The sequence below is a fragment of the Anabas testudineus genome, chromosome 19 (assembly GCF_900324465.2).
Source record: "Anabas testudineus chromosome 19, fAnaTes1.2, whole genome shotgun sequence".
NCBI lineage: Eukaryota > Metazoa > Chordata > Actinopteri > Anabantiformes > Anabantidae > Anabas > Anabas testudineus.
In genome coordinates this window covers 7,363,233-7,382,349 of record NC_046628.1, presented here as the reverse complement: position 1 = coordinate 7,382,349, position 19,117 = coordinate 7,363,233, and the positions used below count along the sequence as shown (strand labels likewise).

Sequence of the window (19,117 nt, the reverse complement as noted above, 5' to 3'; positions counted from 1 at the left end):
ATCCCTTCAGCACGGTGTGAATTCTTACGAGCTTCTATTAGCGCGCTCCCATCTGGGACATTATGTCAGTGCTCCTGCGGTCAGACTGCGCAAAACAACACCCCGAGCAACCACATCCCACCGGCTCTGCGCTCTGTATCTACTGTAATACATGTGATATGACTCAGCACTGCTGCTGCTGCTGCTGCTGCAGCCTCACTTGACTACTGTAATTCCTGGAGAGCGAGTTTGGACAAACATCATCTGAATCCACATGGAGAGTGACGCACTGGTGTCCTGCACTAGTTCAACCCCATCCACAGCACTTGACCTATCCTGCTGAGATACACCTGTTAATGAATAACTAAGAAACGCAGACTGGCATCATGGCACTTCCGCATTGGGAGGCAAAGTTGCCATCCGTGAGCCAAACGTGACATAAAACACTATAAAACTAAAGCAGGCAGCGTGTCCGCTGGATCCAGCTGCCTGTCGCTGCCCGCACATCTTTAATTTAGACTTGTGAAGATAATCGGAGCCGTAAAACTGCGCTGGTCTGTTGTTTCAATGTGACCTGTGTCCGCCATACCGCTCAGACGCGACTGCACGGCTGCAATAGCTCCAGACGCGTGGAGCGCACGGAGCTCATCAGAGGAACGTCCGGTCCAAAAGTCACTGAGAGCTCGAACCTGCGACTGCTACAAAGGTAATAACATCTACCTGCATGTCTTTATTCTTCTTTTTACTATTACTCCTTAGACATACAGCTTCTTTTTTTTTTTTTTTTTTTATTTACCTCAGGCATTTTAAAGGTTATGAAGCCGCACAGACATCCTCCGCGTATGAAAATGATATATCACTATTTAGAGCTGATCCTGTTTGGATGTTTTTTATTTTAATTACTCTTCAGATGTCTTCATCTGCATCGCGATAACAGTGAACGACACAGTTAAAATGAGATATGAGAGTTGGCTCTTTTCTTTGTGTGTAAAAGAGAAACTGGATAGTGGCACAGGAGGAAATGCTTCATAAAGGTCGGACGAGCGGGGTTATTGAGACGCGGCCGGCCAACATCGTTAAACACCTATTAGCTGTTGGTATTTGTATTTGTTCTTAAATTGCATTTGTAGCGTTTAAATAGCGTTGATCGTGCGTGTGTGGGTGTGAAACCGGCAGCATCCAGCCTCGATTAGGCTTTTTATTCTCCGCTAAAGGAGAATTTGATGACCGCCCTATATTTCTAGAAACAACCTTGAGGTGCCGCATGCAGCCCCCCCCCCCCCCCCAGTCCACTGGTGGTCTGTGCACATGTTCAGTGACACAGCCGACACCTGGAGCCGGGTCCTGGACTGTGCTGCTGTCCTGCACACCTGGCTCCAGCTGTGCGCGGTGTTTACCACACAGACATACCGTCGGTCCTCTGTGCTAGAAACGGGCCTACTACACTCGTCGCGCGTCCTCCGCTGCTCACTGATCACTTTCTCTTGACAGAGGGGACAATGGCCGAGGACATCAAGACCAAACTGGAGAACTACCGCACTGCTCCCTTCGATGCCAGATTCCCCAACCAGAACCAGACCAGGAACTGCTGGTCCAACTACGTGGGTAAGACTGCATATCAAGGTCAAAGGCAAAGTCAAGTGCTGTTCCTGATCTGTGGCTCATTTCATGTTTCTACATGAAGCTGATTTAAACACTGAAGACATGTCCCACTATTCTACCAGTCATTTATAATGGACTTGATCTTTAAGTCACTTAAAACATGCCTTTGTGTGAAGCTACTATGGCTCAGGAGTTCACCTCTGACCTCAGTAATCCAGCTTGAGGTTTCTTGAGGGCCCCTGACATGACCCTCACCTAAAAATAGATCAATGCAAAGGTCTTTTGTTCTATACATTGTTGTTCCTCTATTTTTAGACTACCACCGCTGCCAGAAGGCTCTGACAGCCAAGGGAGCAGACACCACCCCCTGTGAATGGTACAGGAGGGTCTACAAGTCAATCTGCCCTAACGCCTGGGTAAATAACCAATTCATATTTTAAGAGATTAGCTGTTTTATCAGAAGACGGCCAAGTGACCTAGTAATTACTGAATGTATGTGATATTCTCCCCAATGCGGGGGGCTGTGTTTTAGAACTTTATCAGTCCTCACATTCCTGGGAGCTCCTGCTCAGTAACTGAGAATCAACACAGCACAAAGAGTTTCAGCCCAAAATTAGACATAGGTCATTCTCTGGGTCATTCTGTATCGTACTATACTTCATCTTAAATTAATACCAACTTATATTAGGTAGAAAAACTGATGATTAAATTGTCGTTGTGAAGACAAACTACCATGAATTCATACTTCAGGTCGTGCAGGGATTTCCCAGCTTGTATTTATACCATGTTTAGTCATACTGTAATTAATATAATTACACATTTCAGACGGGTAAACAGCATTCTTGTACTTTTTTATCATAGTTGTTGTCGCTTCTGAAACATTTTTCCCCCCACTTTAGATCCAGAAATGGGATGACCAGAGGGCAGAGGGAATCTTTCCAGGAAAAATCTGAGATCGCCATATCCAAAGCTGTTGGACTGCAAAGATGTAATCTTTTCAGCTAAATGTTTGTATACGTGGTGGGAGACTATGTGCCTCTATCACCACCTTTTCACCACTAATACTCTGTCCTAGGAGTACTCTGAAACTGAATGGTCATTCCTTACAAATACAGTAAAATGTACAGCCGATTCTGCATTAAAATATCTCAGGATATATTTATGGATCTCAGTTGTTCACTGTGTTTTTCTTTTTTTTGCTAAGATGTTCTTATCAACACAGACTATTAATAGATACTAAACCGACTGGCCTGTAGCACCAAGTTGATACAAGTCATTCACCTGTAGCAAATAAGATGTCATCCAATAGGCTCCAGTCATCCATTCAATTCATATAAAAATAAATAACTACAAATATAAAACAGTAAAGTGTTTTTCAGAAAAGTAATGCAAGATATATATAGAGAGGTATCTTTATTCATTCAAATAAACCTACATCAAATATACATATTTAATCAAGATTAGAAAAATAAATAAATATTTCAAAACACTAAATGCCACACACACACAATAATAGCCACCACTCCACAGAGCAGGACTAAGGTACAGAGTAATGACTATTGTTGCTGTGGACAAACCGAAATTAAATACATAAAACTGCATTTGATATACAATAAACTCCCATCAGGTGTAAGGAGTGTGAAATGATTTATACTGGGCTCAATGAAGCCCTAAAAACTCAAAACAAATTATTCTAACAGCTAATGGTGAAAAGGTTTCCCATGCAACAAGTTAGTACAGTAAATATTGAATGAATACTACAACACCAACTACCAAGTATTATAGTGAAGGTAGAGCTGTATTTTTCCCTTTGTAAAGATAAGTCTTCTCAATTTGAGGTAAGGTTATAGTATTTGCATATAGGAAGTTGCCTGTTAGTGTATCTACTCACAATTTTAAAAAATGGCATTTTGTTGTTTTTTTTTTTTTTATTATTTCTTTCTACAACCAAATTACTAAACATCTTAAGAAATGCTTGCCTCCAGAATCTAGTGTACAACAACTTCAGTGAAGGTCACTTTGATGCAAGCGTGTTCTACCTGAAGCTAAACAGAAAAAAATATACAGACCTAATTTGTGGAGCCAAATATGCTTTTCATTTTATTCAATTTGAAATGTATAAAAGTCTGAGCACTGTCCTTTTTTCAACTACCACTTAAGCCATCAATACAAATTTTCCAAAGGTCAAAACTTCTATGGAAGCTCTTCCCTAAGTAAAACCATCAGGCTTTGAGCAACACTTATAAACACCTATTGATATAAATGAATGTCTGCATAGCATTACGATCGGTTGGTGCACTGGTGGGAGTGTTGTCAGGTCTCATACCCATTAGGCCAAGAGCTGATCATCTAGGCTCATCAGTGGATTCTTTAATTAATAAGTGTAACATCAGCCACATCCTGATGTATCTATGTGGCTCGAGAGCTTTTCTTTGAGTATTTACATGCCACAAGCAGCATTCAAATATGCAGCACAAAAATCACAAGTAGCAGCCACAGATAATAGTGTTTTGTACTAGGCACAATAATAGGGCTGATAAAATGCAGCCTCACAAGTTTATCCTGGCACTGTGGGAGGGACAACCCAGGCAACAATACAGTACGTGTTCAGGTTAACATGTAAATGTGAGTGTGTTTTCACAGCAAACGGAAAAAGGAGTAATCCAACTATAAAGTGGAATCCTGTGTGTCCAAACCCACATATTTGTGAAAACTGACCATGTGAGCCACTGTCTGTGGCAACAAGGAAGTGGCCTCAAACAGTCAGCCATAGCTCCTCCCCTTCAGCTCTGCTTACTTTGTATGAATATCGGTCTGTTCATTGGTCACTCAGTACCTCCTCTTTCCATGTTTCCCATCAGTCATGCAGGTTTTAGGCCGAAGAGCTACATTAAAAGAGAGGACAAGCTTTTGACACTGAGCACACATGAATAATAAAGTCCTCAGTAACAATCCAGACTGTTTCTCTGACTCACCTGGATCTGCCGTCTGCTTCTTCTTGTTGTGATGGACTATCTGATTCTCATTGGTCATCTTCACATCCTGATCTTCCACATAATTACTACAACAGAGCAAGAAAACAAAGACACAGCAGATACATTTGAGTAAGTCTGTTGTGTCGATGGTAAACTGGAATAGAGAACACCACAAAATGGAGGGTTGACAAAACTTAAAAGCCAGCAGGTCCAGGCCTTGAAAGATGGCGCTAGAGAGGTAACAAAGGAAAGAGAGATAGGGATAGACGAGGGACTGAGGCATCACAAGTTAAGCGTGTGGTAGGAAGAGTGTGGCATGGCTGGGAGACACTGAGGGCACTGGAAGGATTCTTCAACACAAGGACTGACCACAGGGAGGTGCTGAAACGGGGCTTTCAGAGACTCTGTTACTCACTGTTTGTGGTGTCTGCTGCCACGGGGGCTAAAGTAGAGAAGAGCATAACTCAACAACGGGATTGAATCTCACCTTCTTTGTTAACCCATTAGTTTCTCTATGTTAGTCTGCCATCTGCTCATCAACGGTCTTAAATTCATTCACAGTAATTCATGAGTAATATGTTATCTATCATGCACAAGGCATTGTGTGAACAACCAGTCATAAAAACAAGCAGTCGTATATCTACTTCCCAAAAAACAAACATGGGTACCTAATGACGGTGTTCCTCTCACGGTGTGCGATGTAGGCATTGTCTGTGAACAGGATGGTGTGGTAGGGCACCACTGGATCACAGGTAGGCAGAATGCCTCTTGACACGTGGCTTACACTGTCCAAGATGCCATTATACACGAGAAGGTCGTCCACCAGCAGCTGTACACACAGAAACACATACAGATATAGCTGTGGTGGATCAGTGTTAAAAACCCGAGTGTCCAGCTCACAGCAGACAGAGCAGATTACCCCAAACTCCTTCACTCCTCTGTGTGGTGTCTTTGAATAGTTCCACAGCTTAATCATGGACACAGTCACTGGTTGATCAAAGATGACGTACACACGGTTCACCTACAAGGAAACATACAGTACACTTAATTCAACTGCAGACTTTGATCTGAGTGTGGCCACTCATTCACACAGTCTCTCTCACGCACACTTCCTCACCAGTCCAGGAAGCACCGGGGCTAGCCACATGTGTCTTCCATCGTAGGTACTGTTGACTCCATCTATTAATTTATCTGGAGTCCTCACATCACCACTCACATTATCCAGTATGTTCACACTGTCTGGAAAAGCAGCAATGTCTGGTGGAGATAATGTTGAGGAACAGACATTTTTAAATGCCCTTTAATTCTCTCTACCTTTAATTCTCTTTCAACAGCCGCACTTAATAAACTGTCTGCATCCATTAACTATATGAATGTTGTCAGAATAGGACTGGCTCTATAGCAAGCTAAAATCAAATTCTAAAACCTTTAATGTCTATTTCTTTCTGACGTTTCCTTGTGCTCTTTCATAAAAGGGTTTCACTCATAGATTTAATGGACATTCTTCTGATAAACCAATATTACAATGTAGCCTCAGAGGAACAATTTCAGTTTTAATAGCATGAAAAGCACAAACATAAGTAAGAGGCCAATGCTTGATAAATATCTGTCCTTAAACTTATGCAATCATTACATTGTGAAGCCTGATCACTGCATTTCTATTTACGTGAATAGTCAGTTTGTTGCAGAAGAAAATATTCCCTCATGTTATCACAATGTTTTAATAACAACAGTCTAGATAGGAAGTAGGAGAATAGTCAGAATGTGACTAGAAAGCACCATTTACATACAGTAAATTCTCAACCAAGCAACATTTACACCACATAAATAGTGTAAAAAATAATGTGTATATATTATAGTTGGTGAAGAGGGTTTAGGTTTGTGAGGATAGATACATGAAGAACAATTTGAAGACACAAGAAAGGATACTGTTGTCACTGAGACTGATCTTCTCATGGTTCTGGTCGTAAAACTCAATGCCGTTGAGGCCAATGTAGTATGGGTCTCCCCAGGTTGTTAACAGCTGCAGTTGAAAAATGACTGATGCGTGAAAGTCATGGAACATACAACATGGACCATCTAGTGTAATACATAATAATAATAATGAATAATTTATTCATGTAAAGCTGTTCCTCTGTTCTCTATCATTGTGCTAACACAGCCCATGTTCAGACTAGCTGCTCCCAAATATAAACAAAAAGCTGTTAGCTAACAGGCTAAATGGAGTCTATAGCATAACTCAATATTAAATAGTCACAGTACAGTATTATTACACACTAAAATGGCAGGTTCATTCCTGATCTTTCTGCAGCCTGTTGCTTCTATAACACACAGATGAGTTAATGTTGCCTAAACCCACAAATCCAGTGTGATCATTTGCAAACATTCAAACAATCGCTTTAAACCAACATTGCTGACAGGGGAAATAAACACAGCCCTTCAAACCACACCTCTGTGGTAAATCAGTGTTGGAAAGGATACACCCACAAGGCATGATGGGAGCTTCATAGTCCATGCTGGCCTGCTCTTGTTTCTTTGAGCTTCCTCTGAAGTAAAAACAACAAAACTTCAATTTAACAAATACAATTTCAAATGTTCTCATATGAAAGTAATACATTCATATTCAAACTCTGGCTCCTACTTGTGGTAATCCTCAGTGCTCTTGTTATTGGTGGGCGCCTGAACAAAGTCTACAAAGAGGATCTCCTGGGCAAAGTCAAAGTGACAATTGCCTGGTCCTTTCCTGATCAGGAATCCCTCCCTTGGGGAGATGGCAACATCATCCATGAACACATGGATCACCTTCACCTGCACCAAAACATGTTAAGGTTTGTTATATGTGTAACAGTCTCCTGAATAGAACCTTTGGTATCCATCATAATAACTAATCCATGCCTTGTAGCATCATGCAGTAGCATTATCACAAAAATGAATGTGTTTTGAGCAGGATTAAAAGCTTGCGGTGTTAGTTTAGACATATGAGAAGCTGTTCTTAATGTGTGATTCTATTCTGGTCTGATGTTTACTACTCTGTTTGTTCATTGCAAATACTATCTGAGCCTATCAGACATAACATTTAGTGTCTCACCCCTCTGTAAGAGTCCTCTGGGGACTTGTTGTAGTTCCATATACGAAGTCCCGCAATGGTCTGAGCCTTGTTGAAGATAATGTTTAAGGTGTGGGGCTCTCCATGGGAGAAAGGGATCAGCCACATGTGCTGGTCATCAGTGGTAATGTTGTGGCCATCTATAAGCCTGGGTAATAGAAACACACACTGAATATACCACAACACAATAACAATCTGATCTAATTCTGATTATTTAAATCAGATTTGATGATGATGACTTCATACAGAACATCTGGTGGACATACTTATCAAGTGTGCGCAGGTCGTTTCCGTACTCAGGCAGGTCATTGAGGTCCCTGGGTGCGGCGGCCATCATACCGAGATCTAAAGGTAGACTCTCTCCATCCTTCCCTACCACTTCCAGTCCAGTCAGGCCCATGTAGTGTGAGTCGCCCCAAGTCATTGTCAGCTCTAATCTAAGGCCTAAGATGAAAAGAGATATTTATTTTAAGTATCCAAAGCTAAAAGTCAATCAAAAAAAAGTGAGCATCTAATGACACTTATACACTTGTACTCACACTTTCCAGTGTACATCCCAGCAATATACTCCATGTTCTCCTCAGACTGGCTCACAGTGGGGTTGAGTTGAAGTTTCAACTAAGAGAAGATGTGTGGAAACGTCTGAGCATTACTGCATTATACTGTTCTGTTAGCTATCCCTCTGCAACAGAGAAAAGAAAGCAATCTGTACCCACTACAGATTAAGATTGTACTTACAGTCAGGTCTTCTTCTCGAAACCCAGCTTGTGTGAAGGGTCTTTCCTCTCCCTCTCCATCAGCGGTGCGTGGTCTCTGCAGCTCCTCTTCATACACCAGGCTTTCAGGACCCTCATCTTCACAAATGAAGGTTTCATCATAACGAGACATAGCCTCCAGGATCTCATCATCAGTGGTGAACAGAATAGTGTCACCAAACTGGTCAAGCCCTGAAGTGTCAATAAAGTAAAGAAAAATAAAAAGTTGATCAAAAGCAACAACACAGCAGCATAAACACCAGTGAGGCTGTTCTGTTCAGATACCTCCAGAGAGGGTCCCTGAAGCCTTGGCAATCTCTCCCCTGAAGATGCACCTGCCATCCAGCAGCATTTCTACCTCTTTCACCCCTCGGAAAGAGTGGATGCGTGACTTGTTGTAGTTCCACACACGGATCATGGCCACTTTGTAAGGAGCTCCAAAGTCTAAGTAGATGGTGTGGCTACAACCAGGGGTGAATGGTGCTAGCCAAAGGTGCATGTCATCCTGGGTGCGATTTACACCATCAATTAAGTTGGTGACAACACGAGGATCCTTGCCATATGCAGGGAGAATGTTGATGTCTGGAGGGTCTGCACGAATGTGAGCAGGTCGAAGAGGCTCTCCACTGGAGCTAAACACCTCCAGGCCGTTGAGGCCCACATAGTGGCGATCGCCCCATGTGGACAGGATGCTGATGACCAGCCGTTGGCCCTGTGGCAGAACTGGAATCTCAAACTCTTCCTCCCGTTCCATGGATGGATCATCATCAGGGCCTTCACACGAAGCCCCCTGAGCGAAAGAGGATGAAAGAGGGCTCCTGGGGGCTGGGAAGGGTTGGACAGGCACTGTGGGGGGACCACGGCCCTGGCGCTGGAGAAATTCATCAAAAATGTCGCCTTCGAAGCTCATGTTGGAGATGCGTCCACGTTGGCATTGGTTAAACTTTGTGAGGGAGTCCCAGGACTCCATGAGTGTGTCATCACGCTGGCTTTGGAGCTGAGCGCGCGACAAGGACTGCCTCCTGCTAGTGTTTACCAATGACAATGGCTCCTCTAGAGAATACATAGACATTAGTAATTGTTACTAACGAGGAAATAAGCACATTAATACATTTTCTGGGACTATTCGGAAAATGTCTTGTTCTAAGAAGTTCTAAAATTCACAAATAAACCCTTTAAAATTTACCAGACAATCTTTTCATTTTCTTAAAAACATGTTCACAAACTGCATGTGTTCACAAATTATGGAACATATCTCTGGGGTGTATCCTGGAAAATGTGAGTATGTTGAACCTAGAAACAACTCCTAAAAGATCTAGAGATTATAATGAAGAAGGCAATGTACACTTTTCACAATCTCATTTAAGCTCAGGAAGATATGCCCATTTTCTTGTGGAAAATGTAAGTTAACTAACAACAGCCAAAAGAAATACAATAACTACATTCCAAAAAAGCCAGGACACTAAACTGAGTTGCTTAGTAAGGATTCTAGTTAACAAAGTTAAAAGTGTGATTTCATTTTTCAACCAATTCGATGACAGTCAACACATAATTGTGCACCCTCACCCCGTTAATACATGTTTTGGGCTCAAAACAAATTCACAAGTATAAAAGACCAAATATATAGTTTCAAATAATAAGTTACAATTTTCAAGAGATTACAATATTAAAGAGGTTTATCAGTACACTGATCAATATTACGAACTAACATACATGACAAAATAAACTATGGGATAAACAAACCTGTGTTTGACAGTGCAGTGGCTCTAAGGTGCTGCTCCTCTATCTGCCTGCCGGTAATTGGAGTGTTTCGAAATGAGCTTCTGCGTCCACTGATGGGTCTGTCTGTCTTTTGCTCCCTGAGCTCCTCCAGCAGATCACAGCCGAGGTCCAGAGAGTCAGCTTTCCACTGAGCTCCATTCACTGTCCTTTCCATCCCTCTGCACACCCGGCCAGGGTTACAGGGCAGCTCTGGGAGCATTGAAGAGGATGAAGCTGATGGTGATTTGGGCTCAGCGGAGTGTTGAGGCACCAGCCACAGGGGCTTCTCCCTGCTGGCCTCACAGCCCTCTGGAGCGCCTCTGTTCAGTGGCTGCAGCCACTGTGGGGCCACTCGTGAAGAGGATGGCTGGGTGGTGACTGTCTGCTCCATGGGTGCTGGCTGCTCCACCTGCTGCCTGAGAGAGAGTGGCTCTTCTGAGGCAGATAGGTCAAAAGAGTTTCTGTGTGTGGAGGAATGACGAACGGAGGCTGAAACACCGACAGTTGAAAGGGGGATGGGTGGTAGTGGTGTATGAGATTTCTCCTGCATGTCCATCATAGCCAGGCCTGCCGTGTCTAACGACTGTAAATTCAAACTGTGTTGTCGTTGGGTACTGCTGACCTCCCCACACTTCCTGTCCTCATGCCGTTGGGGGCTAGCACTCAGATTGTGTCCTGAAGACACAGGGCTGGAAAACAAACAGTCTGAGGTCTGAAAATCCTGGAGGTCAATCGTAGTGCTGTAGTCAAAGACCTGGTTACCGCAGCCCTTTTCCAGTTCACCTTCGAACACTAGTGTGCTGTTTAGGTACAGCTTTACATGCCGTGCACCAATGTCAAGCTCCTGTAAAAAAAAAGCACTTTCATGTTCACCTGCACCATAAAAGTAGGGCCATTTTTAACAGCTTGCACAGCATTTGAGTATTAGCACCTATTGCTACTATTTAATGCCAAAATATAAAAGGTATTTTAATAAGATCTACACAAACTATATTATACATAATTGTGTAAAGATTTAAGATGCAAATAAACTAAACAAGACAAGTTTATAGTTAAATTGTATCACAGAAAATGTTTTGCATGTTGTTGTATACTGGGGATTCTATTAAGTACACAATGGTTCTAATTTAACAATAAACAACACAAGCTGAAAACCCAAAAGCTGAAGAAATCAAAGTACATAACTATATAACTTGTAAAATGTCATACAAACACACACTGACTCATTACTTATATTTCACATGCAGAGCTCTGTAAGCTAGCAGTAATTAGCGCCCTCACAGACACCAAGTCATGCCTGCCATTAAGAGATGGCTGATGCCCAACTCAAATCAGCTCAATCCTCTAGACAGTAAACCACTATGAACCCAAGTCAGAATAGAACCAGTTCCACCAGCAACTACTTACCTTCAGCGTTTAAGACCCCAAGAAATTTTAGATAGCTAAAGTAACAAAGAAATAGATATGCTTGGGTCTTTGTACCCCTCAATGAACAGCAGTGAGGTTGAAAGGCAGAATCCCACAATTCCCCTAACACTAATCCACTGGTGCTAATCTCTAACTGTTCCACATTTGGACAGACTGACTGGCGGCTCAGTGCTTAAGGAAAACCACACCCCTAAAGCAACCATACTAACACAGTCCCACATATTATAATAACAACCCACAAGCATGTTGGATTTATGAGCTTGCTACAGATACACAAATTAATAATCTTTGACTACAGAGAGAAAAAAATAAAAAGATTTGTGGAACAGCCTGCATCTGTGTGAATTCATCTTGTAATGACATAAAAATATAAAGCACATACATTAAGGCTTTTGTTGTAGTTCCAGATTTTGATGCGAGACATTCCAAAGTCAGTGGAGCGTTCTGTGTTTCTGATGATGAAGTAAAGCTGGATGGGGGGGTGGAATGGACACGTCCACATGTGACGCTCTTTGGTGGTCTGTCAACAAAGAGAAAAGACAAAATTGTGATGGAAATAGTGAAAGGTATTTACATTCTCAACTGAAATGCTAATAAAAACATTTTACATGTCACACTGTAACTTTCTTTAATGCTGTGTTAAAGATTTTAAAATTGAATTTATGAAAACATACATACAATATTATAATGTTAGAAGGGCAAAATTGAAATTATCCAAGATGCACGAGTGTCATCACAGCCACTCGTTATGTGACTCAGAATGGTGTATGGCCTCTGTTTGCCTGTATACACTACCGACAAAATCTGAGTATGCTCCTGATGAGTCAGTGGATGGTGTCCTGGAGGACCTCCTCTCAGACATAGACAGTTGGTCTTGCCACAGCTACTACAGTCCTATCCAGCTCTGCTGATCTTCTTATTCTTGGTGCTCTTGAGACTGTGCCAGGAGAATCAGCAAACCTTTTTGCAGCTCCACACAAAATGTGCCATCTTGGAGTAACTACTAACTGTGCACCTGGTTAGGTGCACAGCCAGGAAGGATAATGAGAGAGCATTTGTCTGTGGCCACTACATGCAAAACCATTCCCTTTCTGGCCTTTTTTTTTTTTTTTTTTTCTGCTGTCTTGTTTTTTCTTCTCCATTGCAGTTCTCCATTGCAGAAGATGAAACTGGTTCACATTCCCTTGTGCTTCCTAAATGGACAGACTGATATCCCTGAAGTTTAACTGTGGGTGTTGGTGTTGTACTGTGATGACCGAAGTTAAATTGGTGTAATTTTCCATGCTTTTTAAATTTGTATCTACCAGCAAGCAGAAATCATTCAATAGCATGACGAGGCAGTGGAGACTTGCCTTCATTTTTCCATTGACAAGAGCCCCTAGATTCCCGGGGTAGTCAGTGTTCCTGATGTCTAGATCATGAGGTGACACATACAGCTTCTTGTTTCTGAGGCAGAAGAACTGCAACTCAGTCAGCCCAACCTGCAAAGCGTTCCCCCAGTTTGACAGAATCTCCATGGTAACATACAATGCAGGGGTGACCTCTGCAAAGGACTGCCTTCTCTGTAACGACAACACATAACATTAACAAATGCTGCTGTAGTCTTATGTCAATATCACACACAGAATTATTCATTCTGAGGTGTGAGACGGTGTTAAGAACTCACCAGCTGCTTGCTATAGTCCGAGTTCACACTCTGACAAATATTGTAGCTGGGTCCAGACTCAAGTTTCTCTAAGGCTTTCAGCAGTTTCTGTTGTTGCCTGAACAGAAGGATGACATCCTCAGCTCTGCTGCCTTGTTGTCCCTGACCTTCATATTAGATGTGATGGATAGCTGAGCACAATAGTCACTATACTGAGAAATAATTCTTTGTGGTAAGAGGATGTACACATTATAAATTAGTTTAGTATCAAACATAAATTCTGACCCTCCATGGTGTACTAGATCATCACGGTACCAGGTGATTTCTACCCACAAGAAAACAATATGCATATATATATATATTACCAGTGTATTTAGATGTCATATTCTGTCAGTGTACCTGGGGCCCATAAGACTGATTCTCTGCATGGCCAAAGTGACACTGTTCTCATCCCTGTCGTGGGTGTTGTGGTGCCCTAAGCCATTCATTATCTGGTGTCCCCTGGCCTGGATAAGAAGGAGAAAGAATAAAAGCAAGGTGAATAAACTTAAATGAAAAGGTTTACATGTAAGCAAAATCCAGAACAATATTGTTATATTGAAATCCAAGAGCACAAGCCGTACTTGTGTAGAAGTACAGATGGGCACATTGAAAAGAGATATCAGGCCGTAATAGCAGACAATAGGTCATCCTACTATTTGCTATGATTCAAGTTGAGGTTAAATGGGGGAGGTGCAGTTTGTGGGAGACATACTGTGTTGCGACTGAAGAGCTCAGGACTCTGAACAGGGTCATTTTCTCTCTGGATGGCCTGTCGCACCCTGCACGCCATGTCCTCTGGGTCTCTTTCCTCAACAGAAGCTTTTCTGGCCGCTGACAGGGGCCTGTCCACTCGACTCCTTGGCCCTTAAGCCAAAAGAACACATCCTTTTTCAGCAACAACTACAGTTCTATCGAACTTTTACAAACACATTAAAGGGCAAAATTCTATTCCAAAACAGAAATCAGTAGCTTTTGAATTTAGAAGCCTTTAAAGCTTGACTTGACTCTCAAATCATCACTTTAAAATGTAAACATTTAGCATAAACCAAACTTTAAAATTGTTAGTGGACTTACTCTGACCATCCCAGGTCTCTTTCGATGATGGCCTATCTAATGTCTTGCTCTTTACTAACATAGGCTTGGTGGGTATAAAGGTGTCAATGTTTTCTTTTCTTTTTGCAGACAGAGAGCGTTCAATCTTACGACCTGAAACAATTGAGAAAATGAAAGTTGGGATAAACAAGACAGTTTAAGGTCACAAAAGAGTGTATGTCCTTCTGTCCCTGTACTGGCTAATATAGAACTCAAACTGTGCACAGATTAATGTACTTGCATATTCTCCTTGTGTATAGGTCAGTGCTGATGAATCAGATAAGAAGGAGACAGAACCTGTCAATAACAAATTTACATATGAAAGTGGATGTCAAAGCCTACCTTTGAGCGAGGGTCCAAAATCCAGGACAATGAGGTTTGCTGTGTCAAAATGGCTATGAGAGCCGCCAGGTCGAGGGTTGGAGGAGGACTTGGAGGAAGGGAGAGGCAACCCCAGCTCATCAAGACTCTCAGTGCTCTCCTCCCTCTCAATCTGCTCTTCCACCCACTCCTCATCTGACTCCTCCCCCGCCGAGCCACGGCTGCTTCGCCGCATGCTAACCTCCAGGCTTCGACGCAGAACCTACAAAAGGTCAGCATTTATGTATGCATCAATGCACACAGGCATTAGTGTAAACCCTCACAGGACAAACATACACACATGCATGATGACAGTTTAGGCATTTCCTGGATTTGTGTTACTACCATTGAAAAACTGTCATAAATAAACAACCATGAGCTTGAAACAAATTTAGATAATTAACTGCACCCAGGTCACCTTGACATGATGAAATAAAACAGTGTGCATAGTTCTTTTCGCATCTACCTTTACTTCTTCCAGGTTGAGCAGCACCTTCTCACTCTGCTCCTGATGCCCTTGGCCTCCTTGGATCTCAGGCCTGGAGCTGAATGAGCGCGTCACCTTGCAGGTGTCCCTTGGGGAGCAAGGACTACGGGGCGTACGTGGACTGGACCTCTGCATGAATCACAGTGTTTGGACAAGAGAATAGTGAAATAGCAGAGACACAGAGATGTTCATTTGTACAGACGAATGCATCTGAAACATAGCTCCTCCCTGAAAAAAAGAAAACACCCACACACAGGCTTAGTAGGCACTGTTATGTCTTCATTCTACCTCCATGTCTACGCTTTCATAGGGCTCAAAATCCTCAGAGTAGCGCTTTTCTGGGGATATCTGCAAACTTTGTCCTTCCTCTGTTCGAATCCTGACAGAATCCTGTGTGGACAGATTTAATATGTTTGCTTTCATTATAAAATATTGAATTTTGATCAAATGAATTTAATGATTGATATAATTAGGAAATAATGAGCCTGTACCTGCACCCATTCTTTCCTCTGGACCTTTCCTGGGGCAGTGTGGCTCCTCTTCCTGTGGGCCTGCTCCAGATTACGGCTATCTTCAGTTAGCTGGTGGGCGCTTCTACAGACATCTGCCGATGAGTCACAGCACAGAAAGGAACATGAACAGCGTGCAGCAGACTATTGCCTCAGAGGAGAAGGAACACACAGTCACAGATGGTTCACAGCACACAGAGTAAGAACAAAAACTAGCTGCCAGCAACAACTGTCACTATCATTTATTCACTGAGACTGGGCATAGGATCATGCCATGCAAACTACAAGCTGGGGAGTGGTGACTATTAGCTGGTATCCATATGGTCTGGGAATGACCATATTTCAGTGTAAAAATAATTGAATACTGAAGAACAATATTTCCACCTAAATAACAACAGTTGTGGTCTTAATAAAAGCTTTCAGCTTCAACCCTAAATTTATTTTTATCCAGCAACAACAAACCTGCTGTACGTGCAGCCCTCCAAGACGGTGGGGAGGTGACTGACTTGTGGTTGGAGCTCTTGAGCTGCTTCCTACTAGCCTCAGCATTTGCTCCGTTAAGATAAATTGAAAAACCCTGCTCAAGTCGCTCCAACTCAATCTCTCTGGGGTCTTTGACTTGAAGCCGTTTCAGGATCCTAATAAGCAAAGAAAACTAGTGACTACCTCTATAATAAACATAAGAGTGTATTATGACTTTGAAATGGCTTCATTACACATTTTAACATCCTCTTTCTTATGTGTCACACAGATTTCGAAGTAAGGAATCAATCACATCCTATTAGGCAGCACTGAAAGTCATGGAGGAGTTGTGTATATCCTCTGCGAAATCTAATCCATCTCTTCTCAACAGCCTGTGCTAACACTTCACCTGTTTTTGTGCTGGAGGGCGATTAAATATTCATCCAGAGTGTCATCCACAGCAGAGGCAAGCTTCTCTCCTTGGTACGTTTTGCTCTCCTTCAACAGCGCACATGAGCAGACACACACACAAAGCTGAGTCAGAAGACTACTTCAGCGGTTTGAGAAAAACTGATCGTTACAATACACCTCACTGTTGCACAGGTATTCACATTTACAAACTACATCAATATTTACTACACCAATATGTGCACTTAATTCTGCACATCAAAAGAATATATGCAGCTTCCAGCAACAACCTGCTCACTCAGCTTGTTTAAGTAAAGCATCAATGTAGCATCATCATGCAGTGTGTCAAGACATGAAGTTTAATTAGATTAAAATCCTTTGTTCATTTAATCTTCTTTTGTTCATTCATTTGATCATTTAAGGGGCAGTTCAAAGATTTAGGGAAGTTCACTGTACATGCTAAAGAAAAACACATTTTACTTTCAATTTGAATTTTGGCGGAAATGTGTCTGACAGACCACCTCGTAGTGCAAGAATGATACCACAATCAAAACACATTCAGAAACTGCCTGCTCTGAACTTACAAATGTGAGCCCCCAAAATGAGGCTCTTTATAAAAAAACGATCATCAGTGCTGCAAACTTTGTTGCTCCATCTGTGAATACTAGGATTTTTCAAATTAGCAAAGTGCATAATAACATCCCACTTCTGATGATTTTAAGATCATGACAAAATTTTGTTACAGGGTTTTAATGTTGAAATCATGGGGCAGAATAGCGATCACAGCAAGGGCATTTATGAAAAATATGCATTAACTAAAGGAAACTACAGACTCAGCATGGTCCACGATTTCTTTTGAATAATAAGTGTTTTATGATGACTTATAATACCTTGTCAAAGTCTTTGGTCCCTAAAAGGGGTTATACCCCGCATTTATTAGGTATGAGTGCAATTGTGGTTACCGCACCACCGCATGAATCACCCAATACCATGTCTGGCATACAGTGTAGCATTGACAATACATTATATATTGCATGTGTTTAAAATGTTTAGGAGAGATTTTTTTGATTAAGAAAATAAATCTGGCATATTAGACCATCTTCATTACAATGTTGGACGTCTGCCTGCTTCAGTCTTTTAAAATATATAATTGAAATCTGTTTTCTGACCCTTAGCCAGTGGTAAATTAGACTGATTATTGTCTATTGGAAGGAGCATTGGTTGGCTGCATACCATGGTCACAGACAGCTCATGCCACTCCACTGAATTCATAAGTTATCATGCAATACAAGCAAAGATATCACAGAGCCCTTACTTAGTTTCTACAAGTCAACTAGCATCTGTCAATGTCGAGAGCAGAGGAGAAGCAAAGAAATTTGAAAGAAAACCAGAGAATATTTGTTAGTAGCAGAATAAAAAAAGAGACATATTGACAGCTGAGAAACAGCTGTGAAATATGGCATGCACTGATGCGATGAATGCCCTGACGAATGTAAGGGAGAGCTTCTTGATAATGTCTGATGTCAAGTAAAATGGCAGATGATGTGTACTTAACACTGTTGTCAGAGCAGATGATCCGTTACGTAAAGCGATCTCTCCTTACCTCGTTGAAGTTATCCATGGTGCGGCTGCAGATGATGCTCTTCACATAACCCTAGCCCACATTTTGAATCTGTGTTGTTTGATTACATCTGCAGGGGGACACAGATGAAAACTCCAAGGTTACCTGTAACATGAAACCTCGTTTACCTTGAATGCAGTTGGTTAATTATGTCGCCACACCCGCCGGACGATTTTGCGGACAAAATACATAGATATAACACAACAGCCGCTGTTGCCAAGCTAAACATAACCCATTGCACTCATTTGAAACACGCTTAACACTCCTCGCGTAGGGATGTGACAGATGTGTGGTAGCTTGATTTGATTTGTTTGGCGCTGACAGCTAACCCCCTACTCATTGCTGGCAATTACTTACAGTACAGGCTAATGCTTTCTACCCGTCCCCATCATCATTAATGAGTTAACCTTTTTATCGCACAAATTAACTCTTGGGGTTAGCAGCACAGGCGACACTAGCAAGCAAGCTAACAGTTTGGTTATGCTAGCAATGACGCTACGCTAACAACAAACTGAAATGCTAACAAGATAGCATCAACTAGTTAACAGAAAAACACACAGAACTGGCTTCTAGCCTCGAACTGGCTTTACTCGTGTTCTTTTAACTATCTAACATATACTTACTGTCTGTTAAAACGGCACTTTATCCGAAACCATTTGTAAAAATGTATTTTTTAATGTTTTCCTCATGTGCCCTGTGTGTTGTGTTGGTTGGTAACCAGGATAGAGCTCCACCAATGGAGAGAGGCGCCCCAGTGTCAGCCACGCCCCCCAGCCCGCTGCTCCGGTCTGCACACACACCTGCACCAAACCCTGCACTGTGAAAACCACACTTCTGGAGCACTGGAGGCACAAAGGTGCAAAGCATGAGGCTGCAAAGAAACCA

General features: G+C 42.1%; 2 protein-coding genes across 5 annotated transcripts; one reads left to right on the top strand and one right to left on the bottom strand.

Moving 5' to 3' along the window:
* The first annotated feature begins 412 nt into the window (after positions 1 to 412).
* Positions 413 to 2,747, top strand: LOC113156237 (cytochrome c oxidase subunit 6B1). The gene is made up of 4 exons (XM_026351241.1): positions 413 to 685; positions 1,471 to 1,584; positions 1,897 to 1,997; positions 2,481 to 2,747. The coding sequence occupies exons 2-4, from the start codon at positions 1,479 to 1,481 to the stop codon at positions 2,532 to 2,534; spliced, it is 261 nt and encodes an 86-aa protein (XP_026207026.1). The 5' UTR covers positions 413 to 685; positions 1,471 to 1,478; the 3' UTR covers positions 2,535 to 2,747.
* Positions 2,748 to 2,977: 230 nt separating this feature from the next.
* Positions 2,978 to 18,961, bottom strand: katnip (katanin interacting protein). Of its 4 annotated transcripts, none has more exons than XM_026351238.1 (29): positions 18,856 to 18,961; positions 18,215 to 18,302; positions 16,613 to 16,701; positions 16,204 to 16,379; positions 15,724 to 15,836; positions 15,521 to 15,622; positions 15,212 to 15,361; positions 14,728 to 14,968; positions 14,368 to 14,499; positions 14,006 to 14,157; positions 13,651 to 13,757; positions 13,273 to 13,369; positions 12,959 to 13,168; positions 11,989 to 12,126; positions 10,161 to 11,022; positions 8,703 to 9,470; positions 8,401 to 8,609; positions 8,202 to 8,280; positions 7,929 to 8,106; positions 7,645 to 7,810; positions 7,198 to 7,364; positions 7,038 to 7,102; positions 6,486 to 6,596; positions 5,674 to 5,813; positions 5,476 to 5,577; positions 5,225 to 5,385; positions 4,972 to 4,998; positions 4,557 to 4,642; positions 2,978 to 4,466 (listed from the first exon to the last, which is right to left on the bottom strand). In XM_026351238.1, the coding sequence occupies exons 2-29, from the start codon at positions 18,230 to 18,232 to the stop codon at positions 4,411 to 4,413; spliced, it is 4,902 nt and encodes a 1,633-aa protein (XP_026207023.1). In that variant the 5' UTR covers positions 18,233 to 18,302; positions 18,856 to 18,961; the 3' UTR covers positions 2,978 to 4,410. The 4 variants fall into 4 exon arrangements, with proteins under 4 accessions (XP_026207023.1, XP_026207022.1, XP_026207024.1 ...); XM_026351237.1 differs by having other exon boundaries at positions 18,215 to 18,337; positions 18,856 to 18,954; XM_026351239.1 differs by lacking the exon at positions 4,972 to 4,998 and having other exon boundaries at positions 18,215 to 18,337; positions 18,856 to 18,954.
* Positions 18,962 to 19,117: the final 156 nt, after the last annotated feature.

Bases quoted from the DNA above. Each gene is read 5' to 3' on its own strand.
- LOC113156237 (XM_026351241.1), top strand. From the start codon at position 1,479: ATGGCCGAGGACATCAAGACCAAACTGGAGAACTACCGCACTGCTCCC. The intron at 1,585-1,896 runs GTAAGACTGCAT...CTCTATTTTTAG, and splicing joins CTGCTGGTCCAACTACGTGG to ACTACCACCGCTGCCAGAAG. The intron at 1,998-2,480 runs GTAAATAACCAA...CCCCCACTTTAG, and splicing joins CAATCTGCCCTAACGCCTGG to ATCCAGAAATGGGATGACCA.
- katnip (XM_026351238.1), bottom strand. The intron at 5,386-5,475 runs GTAATCTGCTCT...CTGTGTGTACAG, and splicing joins GAGGAGTGAAGGAGTTTGGG to CTGCTGGTGGACGACCTTCT. The intron at 4,643-4,971 runs GTGAGTAACAGA...GCTCTGTTGTAG, and splicing joins GGCAGCAGACACCACAAACA to TAATTATGTGGAAGATCAGG.